At 45.4% G+C, this 14940-nt stretch overlaps 2 protein-coding genes across 2 annotated transcripts; one reads left to right on the top strand and one right to left on the bottom strand.

Moving 5' to 3' along the window:
• Nucleotides 1–3479: 3479 nt before the first annotated feature.
• Nucleotides 3480–5856, top strand: LOC144707147 (putative receptor-like protein kinase At4g39110). Its single transcript, XM_078580264.1, has one exon. The coding sequence runs from the start codon at nt 3547–3549 to the stop codon at nt 5854–5856; it is 2310 nt and encodes a 769-aa protein (XP_078436390.1). The 5' UTR covers nt 3480–3546.
• Nucleotides 5857–9327: 3471 nt separating this feature from the next.
• On the bottom strand, nt 9328–14104 carry LOC144707146 (putative proline-rich receptor-like protein kinase PERK6). Its single transcript, XM_078580263.1, has 8 exons — nt 13429–14104; nt 12667–13151; nt 12491–12577; nt 11904–11974; nt 11742–11818; nt 11215–11362; nt 10295–10456; nt 9328–9606 (listed from the first exon to the last, which is right to left on the bottom strand). The coding sequence occupies exons 1-8, from the start codon at nt 13908–13910 to the stop codon at nt 9328–9330; spliced, it is 1791 nt and encodes a 596-aa protein (XP_078436389.1). The 5' UTR covers nt 13911–14104.
• Nucleotides 14105–14940: the final 836 nt, after the last annotated feature.

Raw genomic sequence — 14940 nt, 5'->3', positions numbered from 1 at the left:
TTCAAAGAGATGTTATTTTTTAAAATATATATCTATAATATATTTATGAATTAATTTCTATTTTTATGGAATTATTCTATGGCTCTTTGACTTTATTTGGTTTTCTGAAATCAGAGGAGAGAGAGAGAACTGGAGGGCTGAGAATGATCTAGATTCAAATCTCGATATCTGACGATGGAGAAGGACTTTCGGGCTGAAATGTTGAACAAATATTTTTTTCTCACCTCTTTCCATCCATCATGGATAAATCTCGAGGCTGAACATATAAATGGCTTAAAGAGAAATAATATTTTGATCATAGTTTTGGTTTGTGCAAATGTAATAAAATCTATATTTTTGGTTTGGTGTTTTTCTGAATAATTGACTTTGGAGCTGTGGAGTAGGTGAGGTTGATGGCAGAGAATAGAGGGGGGGAACGCATCTAGGCAAGAGAACGAGTATGCACATGGTTGGTACACACACACACACTCTCTCTCTCTCTCTCTTTCATTTAATCAAATATTTGATATCCACCACAGATACCCACCATCGTACACAGTCAGAAAATATATGAACCAATAACTGGTATTCGCGACAGTACCAATATCTTGATTGATATACTATATCCGCTATAATATCAATATCTGAAAATATATTTGATATGGGTGTATGCATCTATCCGGATTCTCCTAAATATTATATATCATTTCTTCCAATATTGGATATTGGGATGGATATCCAATGGTGAAAAATAATAGTAAGATCATGTATCTAAGGTGATTATAGGGAATATATAAAAAATAATTGACCATCAAATATACTATCTCTCTTATAATAGTTTATAGAAACAGGGAGCTCACCTGGGGCATAACTAGATCGTGGTGATTGGTGGGACCATCTCATAAGGGTTCCATGAGTATGAAGGTTAAGATGTTGGTCTTCAAAAAGATAATGTCTTTTTGATTAAAAACCCATGCATAACCTAGGACGGCACTACATGAAACTTTCACAAAGATAAGGCCAACAGACCGCATGAAACTATTTCGCCAGATAAAAAAAATTCTATTGTAATAATATTTTCTGTGATATCATTATGGTGTCACACTTCTGTTCTCATAACTTACCAAATGTAGTAATCTATGTTAGTTTTTTAACTTTCATGTGTTATTATATACGTAGTCTCAAGAGGAAACTGCTACATCTCAAGGGAAAATCTACAATGGCATTAATTGATGAACATTTTCAAAACAGGAGTAGATGCATGTCGCCCCATGATGGTTGAAAATCTTCAATGGCCGATTTGGCAGTATTTTCCTTCAATTATTGTCGTAAAAACAATAGTTTAATAAAAAATAAAATGGAAGAAGCATAATTGTCCTTTCATTTTTCATTCATTACATTATAAAAATATTTTTTATTCTGAATAGTCTAAATAAATATTTTTATATGCTATTATTTAAATGTGCAATCACATTTACATCCTGAAATAGATATGGCATTATTATAGCAGTTGTAGTCTTAGAAGGTCTTTTGAATATGTCCATCAGAGACTTGTAATGATCCAATAAATGTTATGAGATTGAATATTAGTATAAAAATGAAATATTTCCTTAGAAAATTTAAAGGTGTGATCAGGGCTCGTAGAACCATTCCACCTGCACTAAATTTTTTTCCATCAACACTAGGTGATATTTTATCAAATGTTGATCCACCTAGATTTATGGTGAAACAGTATGCCATTTGTATTTCTAAAGTCCATTAACCTAACAATGACTCAGACATATCACCACTAAAATTCTCAACTATTTATCATAAGAATGATATGAATGAAGTGAAACATAAGGAAACTTGAATACTCTTATGTTTTATGAAAATTGTATTCCAAGACAAGATGAATATAAAATCTAGATGGATAAAATAAAATTTCAAAATCAATCCTCGAAGGCATGAGAAACCAGTATAATTTCAAAATTTTGGTAAGTGCCTAATCAAAAGTCAAATAATATTACTTATTTTTAGACTAAGGTATGTAGATTCCAAATATAAATCAAAACTCCAAACCAGTTGGCTATTATTATTCCTTATCAAATAAAGTAGATTGTTTATTATTACAGGTTACTTATGGCGTGAGAGGTAATTTTTGTTTGACTTAACACATGAATCTCCTCAACTAGATTATCAAATTTATGCAAGTTCATTTCATGTAGTCCTAGAAATAATCTGTATTTTCCTATCTTTAATTTATGGAATTATATTTTTTACGTTTTGGAAGAACCTTATCTTCTTAAAATAATACAAGTTATTGTTAAAAACCACATTTTATTTATTTCTACGACTATGTTACTATCTAAAAGGTTTTTTTGGTGTTGATAGCCTTTTTGGTGACATCATTTTGGTATTACCTTTGTGTTATCCTATTTTACGGGTAATGTGGTAATTAGGGTTTGACGGTCTCGGTCCAGTCTGGTTTTCTGGCATGGATCTAAACCTTATCCGAAGTTTGGTCCGGTTCCAGTCCGGTCTTGTTCCGTCCCCGTCTGGTCTGGTGCAAATGGTGGCGGAGGAGCAGGGGGTTGCGGAGGCATTGTACACGCGGAGCAGCGGTGATGAGCGCTTGGGGCCGGTGATGGAAAGGGCAACGGGGAGGGGGATGGGTAGTGCATGGGACAGGGTATGGTCCGGTCCGGTTTTTTGGCGTGGACCTAAACCTTACCCAACGTTCGGTCCAGTTTCGGTCCGGTCTTGTTTGTTCCCGGTCCGGTTCGACCGGTCCTCAGTCCAAAATGTCAAAGCCTAGTGGTAATCATTATCAGTTGTTTGGAATCACCCCTCGTTTATTTTACATTCTAAGGGACAAGCTCCAATGCCTTGAATTCAAGAACATGCTGGAGACTAGAAGAGACACCTGTTTCTCCTACATTAGTTCATCCGATATCTAAAACACTTATTTCATTCCATATATTCAACACAATAAAATTCAAAGAATACTAATCAATATTCACATTTTCATTAAAATATATATTATTATACCCGGTGTGGTCATACCATGCCTTTTTGTTTCTCTATTCAGTATGAACAAAAGCTAAAACATATGCTTTTGGAACCATCAATCCTAATATTTAAAGTTAATGACTGCCCAAAGACAATTTCGCGGTGGAATCAAGATCTGAGAGTATAAAACCACGCCAAATTCCCAAAAACATTCCAAACCCACTTATGAATCATGATCTGAACTCATTTAGGTGATATATTTAAGCTTGATTCAATCTCACTTTTTTTTGCGGCTCACATTTTACATGCATAACGGTGGTCTTACATTTGGATATACAAAAGGGCAAACACATAAACCCAAGACCAACCAAAGAAGACAGCCATCAACCAATTTTAGCAAACAGAGACAGCCCCTCTCAAACCGTCCAACACCCAAGATAGACCGACTGTTTTCCCCCCTCCCCGCACCCCACAGCAGCACAGAAAGAGATAGCGAAAGAGATACAGAGAGAAACAAGGCGATGACCTTCTGATCGTCGTCCTCTTCCTCTCGCCAGGAAGGCCGGAGACGGAGAAATGAACGTCCTTCTCCTCGTCGTCTTCCTCTTCTTCTCCTCCATCGCCGGGCAGCCTTCTACCTCAGACTCCTCCGCTTTCATCCCCGCCGATAACTTCCTCTTAAACTGCGGTGCAACCACTCCAGCCACCGCCTCCGACGGCCGAATCTTCCTTCCAGACGCCCCCTTCTTCTCCTCCGCCGCGGCGGCGACGGCGGCCACCGCCACCTCCGGCGGCCCATCGCGGGTCTTCCTCTCCGCTCGCATCTTCCCTTCAGAAGCCACTTACACCTTCAAACTCACCCGCGCAGGCTGGCACTGGCTCCGCCTCCACTTCCTCCCCTTCCAAGCCCCCTCTTTGGACCTCAACTCCGCCGTCTTCTCCGTCGCCACGGCCGACTTGGTCCTCCTCCACAGCTTCTCCGCGCAGGACTTCACCTCCCGAGAGTTCCTCCTCAACGCCACCGCCCCTCTCCTCTCCCTCCGCTTCTCCCCGCAGCGAAACTCTCTCGCCTTCGTGAACGCCATCGAGCTCGTCTCCGCGCCGGGCTCCCTCTTCTCCGCCGCGGCCACCGGCGGCGCCACCGCGCTCCAGACCGCCCACCGCGTCAACGTCGGCGGCCCCGCCGTGAACGACTCCCTCGGCCGGGCCTGGGCCGACGACGAAGGCCTCCTCCAGTCCCGCTCCGCCGCGCAGCGCGTCTCCGTCCGCCCCGCGGCGGTCTCCTTCCCCAACGGCGGCGCCGCCCGGCTGGCCGCGCCGCCGTGGGTCTACGCCACGGCCCAGAAAATGGCCGACGATAGAGTGGGCCGACGGAACTTCAACATCACCTGGCTGCTTAACGTGGACCCTTCCTTCGGCTACCTCGTCCGCCTCCACTTCTGCGATATCGTCAGCAAGTCCCTGAACTCGCTCTACTTCAACGTGTACCTCAACGAGCGCGTCGCCGTAGCGGCGCTGGACCTCTCCACCGCGGCCGGCGAGCTCGCCGGAGCTTTCTACCGCGATTTCCTCCTCAACGCCTCCTCCGCCGGCGACCGGATCACCGTCCAGGTCGGCCCCGCCGAGGACGGGGGCTCCGCCGACGCCATCCTGAACGGGATCGAAGTCATGAAGATAAGCAACTCGGTGGGAAGCCTCGACGGAGAGTTCGGCGTGAACGGGAACTCCGTTTCGACGTCGTCTCCCTCGACGGGAACGATGGCCGCGTTAAGGATTGCCATGATGTTCGGAGCTTTCGCGGGGATGGGAGCCGTAGCCATGAGATGGAACAAGCGCCCCGGAAACTGGGAGTCGAGGAAGAGCTTCTCTTCGTGGCTTCTCCCTCTCCACAACAACGGCGCCTCCGCCACGTTCACTTCCGGCAAAGGCTCCGTCTCCTTTTCTTCCTCTATCGGCCTAGGGCGATACTTCTCTCTGCATGAGCTGAACGAAGCGACCAAGGGCTTCAGCAAGGAGAATATTATCGGGGTGGGCGGCTTCGGAGAGGTCTTTCTCGGGCACCTCGAAGACGGCGAGACGGTGGCGGTGAAGCGCGGCAATCCCCAGTCCCAGCAGGGGATAAACGAGTTTCAGACCGAGATTCAGATACTGTCGAAGCTCCGCCACCGCCATCTCGTCTCTCTTATCGGGTACTGCGACCAGGGCTCGGAGATGATACTGGTGTACGAGTTCATGGCGAAGGGCCCGCTGAGAGACCATCTCTACGGCAAAGGGCTGCCGGCGCTGTCGTGGAAGCAGCGGCTGGAGATCTGTATCGGCGCGGCGAGAGGGCTGCACTACTTGCACACCGGCGCGGCGCAGGGGATAATACACAGGGACGTGAAGTCGACGAATATTCTGCTGGACGAGGAGCTGGTGGCGAAGGTTTCGGACTTTGGGCTGTCCAAAGACGCGCCGGCCGCGGGTGGGGCGGTGAGCACCGCTGTGAAGGGCAGCTTCGGATACCTCGACCCGGAGTATTTCCGGCGGCAGAGGCTGACGGAGAAGTCTGATGTGTATTCGTTCGGAGTTCTGATGTTGGAGGTTGTTTGCGCGAGGCCTGCGCTTTGCCCGGCGCTGCCCAGAGAGCAGGTGAGCTTGGCGGAGTGGGCGATACAGTGCAAGAAGAAGGGCCAGTTGGAGAAGATTGTGGATTCCGCCATTGCTGGGACGGCGGGGAAGGAGTCGCTGAACAAGTTCGTGGAGGCGGCGGAGAAGTGCCTCGCCGAGCACGGCGTGGATCGGCCTACGATGGGGGATGTGCTCTGGAACTTGGAGCACGCTCTGCAGCTTCAGTCTGCGAGCGATGGTGGCGTGGTTGGTGGCTCGCCCGGCTCTTTGGAGTGAAATGAAATGGCCGGTTTGAGACCTTTTGGGTCTCCGTTTCTTCTCTTTCGTTGCCCTGATTATCCTCTTTTTTTTCTTGTTCTTAGAACGATTATGAATTATGATATGGTCAGTTTGTGACGCGTCGTCGTGTACATTTATTTCTTTGCTGAAATCAATCCGTTTACAATGAGTTTAAAGGGTCGTAGCTGGTGAGATGAGGGATGCGGGCGTTTTAATCACCCAATAGGAAGACACAAATGAACGGTGATACGTTTAGCCTGCTTTGAGACTTTGGGTCTCCGTTTCTTCTCTTTCGTTTTCCTGATTATCCTCGTTTTTTTCTTTTTTTTGAGCGATTATGAATTATGATGCGGTCAGTTTGTGATGCGTCGTGTGCGTTTATTTCTTTGCTGAAATCAATCCGTGTTAAACGAGTTTAAAGGGTCGTAGCTGATGAGATGAGGGAGGAGGGCGTTTGAATCATTCAATCATCCAAGCGGAGGACATAAATGAGTGGTGATCGGTTGCTTGTCTGTAATCATCCTAATAATCATCGTTTTTCTTGGTCATAGAGCATTAATGATTCTGAAAATTTGCGATGCGTCTTGAGTTCAGTTATTTCCTGTTTTTTTCCTGAAATCAAGGTATAAAAAACGACTTTAAAGAGTCATCTAGATTAGGGACTATATTTACATGGCAAGTGATGATAGATAGGTTCCATGAAAGAGTTGATGAACACAGGTTGATTCCTTCATTGTCTAGGACATGCGGTGTAGCTTGGCCCCTCACACGTAGGTGATTCAACTTATTGGTTCGATTAAATTGAGATGTGATTCATCAGAGTATATGTTAAATATGGTCAATTGATCGGGCTAGCCAATAAATAGTTATCGGGCTTATAGGGCCATTAACTAGACTAGAACATAAGCCTATGTGTCACACGGTCAAATCCCGAGCTAGGTCTCTTGCTCGAATTTGTCGTGTGCCGGCCTCAATGTTCATGGAAAAACACTGAGCAGCCTTGATCTCTTGCAGCGCAAGCTTTCGCAATTGCTTAAGATCGCATAGAAGGGGTTAGAGGAGATGGTGGTGCTTAGCATCGTCAGGGAATAGGGTCATTGCATTTATATCATAACGAGTACATCATCATGGGGGATAATTACATGGGGGAAGACAAGGGGTGATACAAGGAATGAGACGAGGAGCCTTGCGCCGAGGTAATGTCGCCACACCGCCTCAGGGCCGCCGTTCCGCGCGCGCATGCCTGCTCTGCCGCTACACAAGTGCCCCCGGCTGGCGCCACACGCCAGCGAGCCTGGCGATCACATACGCCACCCCTGCCTTGACGATCAGACACGCCATTGGCACCCGTGTCAACACTCTAGCGTGCAGTCTGCACGACGCCGTCGCATTCGATGCCCCCGAGCTGGACGCAGCACGCCCAGCACTACCCACAGGGGCGCTACGCCCCCCCTGTGCCGTCTCGGCGCTCTCAGTGCGCCACATGCCTTAGTCTCCTAGCCGGATGTCACCCGGCCACGCGCCCCGCACACGCAATGCGCTCGCTGCCTGTGCAGCCACTACGTGGCACCCCGCACAACTCCGCACTCTGCAACCGCGGCACGTCGCCTGGCCTGCGCGTCCCGCACCCGCGCGCAGCGCTTGGCGTTGGCGCGTAGCGTTGGCGCCCGCGTGTGGCGCTTGGCATTGGCGCGCGGTGCTTGGCGCACACACCGTTCAGCCCGCGCGTCCAACACACGCGGTCCGTACCTGATCCATCCCTCCTTGGGCGCGGACGGGCACGTGCACAGTCTGCAGTGTATCACCACGTACAGTGGCAATGGCCTGAAAGATCAGATATTTGGTCATCGCTACCCATAATGACTCAGTCCTTTAATGTCGTGAGCCAAATTACATGGACACTCCTTCCCAATAAGCACGCAGGCCTCTGGGCAAGGAATGCCGCCTAGTTAGGGGCCTAACACTATGTCACACACATAAGTTTTAAGGATATCTTACCAGTAGCTTAGCATTTAGTGAGATAATTATATAGGAGATGGAGAGAACCTTAGATAATTTGGGAAATACAAAAGATATTTGAGTGCGAGGCATATACAATTAGAAAAAAGAAAACGTTAAAATGGAACTATTTCACTCCCCCGTGAGGTATATTCCTTAATTTAGCAGCCAACACGACTGACCTTGTCACAATATTAAAGTTCATTTTTTGACTACTTAATTATAATGATGCATGGTTCATCTACTTTAAATTCATTCAAGTACTTTCCCATGGGAATATATTTGCAAGAGTATATTATCTGTGGAAATTCAGAAATAACAGTAGAAAATTGTCTCGTGCCATTTTAATTCTTTATTTCCAATTGTCTTCCGAAATCTTCATTGTATGACTTATTTTACCAACTTTCTCATGTGCTCTGTAATTTCCACTCTATTGCTAGTACTTTTTACATTGAGAAAAGGGGTTTATTCATACCTAAAATCAACCTTGTAATTTGTGTCATGTATCCTTGGTACATCTCTTTTGGAAAAAAAAAACTATAAGGGGAATAAATTTGTCTTTGGATGAGGCTTGTAGCTTCTAACCAACCCTTAACATGCCCTAGGCTGAGTCTTCTTTTTCTCATCATTCGCTGACTACTGATGTAATTGTCTGCTTACTCACTCCTTGAAAAAAAGGTTTACCCTTGTCAAATTCAGATTCGATGATGGATGACAAAGGGAAGAGATGAAGCCAATCTGTCATTAGTTATCAACCTGAACTTGCATCATAAAATGTAATTAAAACATCTTTCTGCGTACAGTCACATCCCTCTGCATTTTGTTCTGTCATTGGGTGCTGGTCGATTAGTCTAGGTTTACGGTCGTCATAAGTGCTTCCACCAGCCATTATGAATTGAGCCTCAGACGGGAATGGAATGCAACCTTAGGTTAGTTGACATATGACTCAATGAATTTCTGTTCAGCTCCATTTTGTCCATCCCATTCCACTGTCCCCTGCCCATCCATGAATCCTATGTCAAATTGTCCCCAGCAAAAAAAAGATGATCACGCAAGTAGCAAAAACGAAAAGGGTTTACTCACAAAACTCACAAAAAACTAAACACACACATCAGTAATTGGATATAAAATTGACATTAATCACCCAAATCTTAATAAGCAAGGCTAAAAAATTAAATATAACAAATTCTTAGACCCTGTATTCTGTGACACCAATGGTCTAATGCTATGTTTCCTTCCCCATGTTCAGCAAACTCATTTTTTTTTTTAAATCAAGTAAATGCACTACAAACCCAAGAAAATGTCATCTATACGACAAGGGTCTAAGGATCAATTTCACCTGATAACTTACCTCATAAAATAGTTTTAAATATGGTATTTTTTTCTCGACAAAGAAGAATGAACACATCTCTTCTCTCTCCCTCCCCTGCCAGTCATTCCCCAGCCCACAAAGAGTTCTTCAATGGTTCCTCAAATTTTCTTCCTGCCAACGCTGCCATTCAATTCCCCGGAGTTGCCCCCACTACTAGAAACGGAGGGGTTGAGACCGTACTCGCTTGTCGCACCGTACTCGCTGCTATTAAATTCTTGGCTGGCTAGAGCTACTCGCTGGAACTTCCTCATATTGGAGGTGTAAGAGCTGGAATCGTAGTTGGAGCTGTTGGAGCTCGCGAAAACCACGCTTTGGCCAGGTTTCAACCCATCGTTCAGATCCTCCAGCGATGAGTTCCCTTCCAAGGCCCTCACAATCTGCACGATTCAGTAAAAATGGATGGATAGATAAATAAATTGACCTATAGATAAATAGATATCTCTATAGATGGATTGATAGAAAGATATGTATCTATTCACTGGGCTTGCCGGAGTAAATAGCGAGAGTTGCAAACTATTGATGGGTAAATGTTAGATAGGTAGATAGATAGATAGATAGATAGAGAGATAGAGAGATAGAGAGATAGAGAGATAGAGAGATAGAGATAGATAGATAGATAGATAGATAGATAGAGAGAGAGATTGAGAGATAGAGAGATAGAGAGATAGATAGATAGATAGATAGATAGATAGAGAGATAGACAGATAGACAGATAGAGAGATAGAGATAGATAGATAGATAGATAGATAGATAGAGAGAGAGATTGAGAGATAGAGAGATAGAGAGATAGATAGATAGATAGATAGATAGATAGATAGAGAGATAGACAGATAGACAGATAGATAGATAGATATATAGAGAGATAGACAGATATATATATATATATATATATATATATATATATATATATATATATATATATATATATATAGATAGATAGATAGATAGATAGTTAGATATATATATAGAGAGATAGACAGATAGACAGATAGATAGATAGATATAAGGAGAAAGATATTTGATACATAGATAGATAGATATATTGATAGATGGATGGATACGGGCCTGGCTCATTTTGGGGCGCCTCCTGGCAGAATGCCGGACGCTAGCGGCAGCGCAAGCGATCAAGCGTGCCATCTCGACGGGGTTGTAAGCGTTCTCCAGGCGTGAATCTACAACTTCTTCATAGTTCCCTTCGTTCAAGGCTTGAACCAGCAGGGGCCTCGCCTTAGCAAGAGAAAGATGATAAAATTCAAGAGAGAGAAAGAAAAGATAGAGGCGGAAGGACTGAGAAAAAAAAGCGTGAACAAAGGCCGAACAAGAAGAGAGAGATACAGCAGCAAAAACATAAAGAGAGAGAGAGCCACCAGCAGAGAAAGATACAGAGGCAGTGAGAGAGGGCGTGAAAGAGATACCGAGGGAGTGAGATAGAAAGAGAGAGATATACAGATGCAGAGAGAAAAAATGCGATACACAGATAAAGTGAGACAGATTCAGCGGCAGTGAGAGAGATATATATGCATATACAGTGAAAGAGATACAGAGACAGCGAGATAAAATGAGAGCGATAAGCAGACGCAGGTGAGAGAGAGTGATAGAGATACAGAAGCAGGGAGAAACAGAGAGTGAGAGAGATACAAAGGCAGTAAGAAAAAAATCAGTGCTAACACAGATGCACAGAGAGAGAGAGAGAGAGATATACAGAGTTAGTGAGCGTGAAAGAGAGACATTAAGACGCAGCGAGAGAGAGCGCGATCCAGAGGCAGTGAGAGAAAATGAGAGATACGCAAGCGGTGCGTGAGAGATTCAGAGGCAGTGAGCGAGAAAGAAAGATATACAGAGAGAGAGAGAGAAAGAGAGAGAGAGAGATACAGTGGCAGTGAGAGAGAGAGGGAGAGAGAGAGATACAGTGGCAGTGAGAGAGAGAGGGAGAGAGAGAGATACGGTGGCAGTGAGAGAGAGAGGGAGAGAGAGAGAGGACGAACCCAGTCGACAAGGCTGTCTTCCGTATAAGTTTGGGCGGTGTCGACTGGCCGCTTGCCGGTGATGAGCTCGAGGAGCATTACGCCGAAAGAGAACACGTCCGACTTTTCCGTTAACTTCCCGCTCGACGCGTATTCCGGTGCAAGATAGCTGAATACGAACACTTCGATTGTTTTAATTTTCAGGAAATGGAAATTGAAAACTCATCTGCAACTTCGGAAAGGATTCAGAACAATAGAGATAGAGATGGGGAGTGCGGCATAGATAGAGATCGCGGTAGTGATAAAGGTAGAGATGGAGATAGACGTAGAGACAGCGACATAGACAGTGACATAGCGGTAGTGACAGAGATAGAGATAGAAACAGAGACAGAGATAGAGATAGATAGCGATAGAAACAGAGACAGAGATAGAGATAGATAGAGATAGAAACAGAGACAGAGATAGAGATAGAGATAGCGATTAAGGATTTGAGATGGAGACAGAGAAAGGGATAAAAATAAAGATATGGGATGTTCTCTCGAACCTACCCGAAGGTTCCCATAACGCGAGTGGAGACGTGGGTATAGTTGTCTGAGGAGAGCTTCGCCAATCCGAAGTCTGCTACCTACAACCAAAGAGGATCATTAATCAGAAACGGGAATGACGTGCGGTATCTCTTCATCAATCTTCACATAGGTTAGGCTCCTGACCATGGCTTCGAATTTGTAGTCGAGGAGGATGTTTGCAGCTTTGATGTCCCGATGGATTATCCTCGGGTGACCTTCAAAACCATTTAACAAAACCCGACGGCATTAGCTGAAAATTAATAGATAGATATACAAATCCATAAAAATGAGACATATATATAAATATACATAGAGAGAAAGCAGAAAAAACATTTGAGGTAGAGAGAGATGGAGAAAGCGACGGAAAGAGAGATGGAGAGATAGAGAGAAATACAGAGACAAAACATTGAGATAGAGACACAGAGACCAAAATGTTGATGAAGAGAGATAAAGAGAGAGAGGGAGATGAAGAAGAAGAGAGATAGAAAGGAAGCCAGATAGAAATTAAATGTACAGAAACATATACATTGAGAGAGAGAGAAAGACAACGAGGAAGAGAGAGTAAAGGAAAGAAAGGAAAAGCCAGAGAGAAATTGAGGTACAGAGACTAAAATATTGAGAGAGAGAGAGAGAAGTTGAGAGAGAGAGAGAGAGAGAGAGACGGAGAGAAAGCGAGGGTGAGACAAGAAGAGAGAGAACGAGGGAGAGAGAGAGAAAGAGAGAGAGAATACAGTCTTCATGAAGGTAAGCAAGGCCTTTGGCGGCACCAAGAGCGATCTTCATCCTCGTGGGGAAATCCATGGTGGGACGATCCTTCCCTGAAAGATCAAGCAGCCCAAAAACATCAGACCAAACTTATCCACCTCGTGCAACCCCCTTCACCTATTATTCATAAACCCAACCCTACCATGCAGATGAAACTCAAGTGTCTTGTTGGGGACGAACTCATAAACAAGCATCCGCTGCCCACCAGCAATACAATATCCAACAAGAGAGACAAGGTGACGATGATGCACTCTACTGATAATCTCCACCTCTGCCTGAAACTCTCTCTCTCCTTGCCCACTCCCAGACTTCAAAGACTTAACAGCAATCTCTTTACCATTAGGAAGAATTCCCTTGTGAACCAGCCCAAACCCTCCCTGCCCCAGTAAATTATTCTGAGAGAAGCCCTTTGTGGCCGTGGCGAGCTCCTCGTAAGTGAAAGTGCTCTTGTTGAAGCCCAGGGCGATGTTCGGCGACGGCGGCGGCAGAACTGGGCCATGCGGGCCGGAATAAGCCGAGCTCATCTCGCTGCTGTGATGCGGCCCTGCTGCCGGCGGCAGCGGGATCTTCACCTGGTGCTCAGGGGGATCTCCACCATAGAAGTGTCCCCGGTTGTTGGGATAGTACCTATGGAAGAACAACAACGCCTATAAACTCTTATAAACACTAAATCTAGACATGGTCGTTATGTTCTTTTTGTGCGAATTTGTGCAAATTGTTTGTTCTGTTCAGTTTTCCGAACAGAACAAAAACAAATTCGAACAGAACATCTCACAGACCCGTGTGCACGGTTCTTTTGTTTGCTTTGTGGGAATTTTTTGTTGGTTTAAAACGAACGGAACAACCATGTCTAGTCTAAATCTTAACCCCCTGGGTGGGGTCCACCACGGGCCTAGCAAAGTACCTCGGGGTTCGTTTTCTTTTGTTCTTTCCGGAGAAGACTATGGCAACAGCCGCAAGGAGGATGAAGAAGAAGGCGAGTCCCACTACGAGACCCGCCACAAGGGGGGCATTAATGACTGAGCTTGAAGACGGCGCCGCGGCGGCTCTGGCCTTTGATGGCGGCGATTTAGATGCATGCTGCTGCGGCGGCGGCGGGGAGATGAAAGAGGAAGATGATGGAGATGGGTTAGTTTTCTTTGACGTCGAGGGCGGGGAATTGGAGAGAATTGGAGGTGGTGGAGATGGTGGGGAGTTTGAGATAATTGGCTGCAATGGGGGAGATTGGGCGGCAGTGGGTGGCGGCGCAGAGGTTTTCGACGGCGACGGCATTGACGAGGAGTTTGTAGGCTGGATTTGTGGTGGAGGGGAGGTCTTCTCCGGCGGTGGCGGGGCGGCGGCGATGGTGACTTCAGGCGGGGGGGCCGTTTGAGGGGATGAAGCCATCTTCTTCCTTGCCAATTAGGAATTTGCAGGAGAGAGATGACTCCGACCCACCCCCGGCCGATCAGGGGCCCTCCCTGAAACTCTGAGACGTGAAGAGGGATTGTAGAGAGAGAGAGAGAGAGGAGTGGGGGTGTACCTGGTTTGCGAAGGAGAGAGGGTTCTTCGTCAGAGAAGGGCGAGGGAGGAGATGTTCTGTGCCAGTTTTGGCTCTCTCCCTTCCCCCACCCCCTCTTTCTCTCTCCTCTCCATGTCTCTCTATATCTCGAGACTTGTTTCTCTCCCTCTCTCTCTCTAGATTTGTTTCTCTCTCTTCCCTGTGATTCCTCTTTGACGTGCTATTTCTGGTGCAGACGACGTAGCCGCTGCATGGCGACGCAGCCCAGGGTCTCTCCCAGCATACCGGCTTATATCTATTCCTAGCGATACCCAGACCACGTGGCGTTTTGTGACTGGACAAAAAAACGCTATGATGTCAGATTTCTTGCCTTCTAACTCCTACTTCGTCATCGTCACGCGAGGACCGTCAGAAACTAAGATTATCATGTACTGTTAAGGAATAATCTTGATCGTTCAGTTTTTATCCATAATTTTGAAAGCTGGAGTATCTTCCTCGTTAAAATTCCTTAAGAAATAACCGTTCAAAAGTGGAGAGATCGTATGTTTCCTTACCAAAAAATTGTAGTTTCATCTAGGGAAAGGTAGCGGAATGTATTGCTCTTTTATGCCTCTCATTCCGTGGAGCTAGTTCAGGAAGGAGAGAGAGAGAGAGAGAGAGAGAGAGAGAGAGAGAGAGAGAGAGAGAGAGAGAGAGAGTCCAAGATAGTGGAATGTACTATTATTGGTCGTAATCTCATGATTTATTATGTTATAATAAGGTGGTATTTTTATTCATCTTTAGTGCCTTCATCAGTCAAATTATTGTTGTAGATGTATCTTGATCGTTTTATATATTTCTTTGTTTACTTGTGATATTCTTAGCAGTTCAATCGATAGGTTTATTTGGGTCTGAGTGAAATATCTGCTTGGTCTA

The sequence above is a fragment of the Wolffia australiana genome, chromosome 8 (genome assembly GCF_029677425.1).
Source record: "Wolffia australiana isolate 7733 chromosome 8, ASM2967742v1".
Taxonomy (NCBI): Eukaryota; Viridiplantae; Streptophyta; class Magnoliopsida; order Alismatales; family Araceae; genus Wolffia; species Wolffia australiana.
Note: the sequence above shows the minus strand (reverse complement) of the source record. Positions and strands in the feature narration are given on the sequence as shown.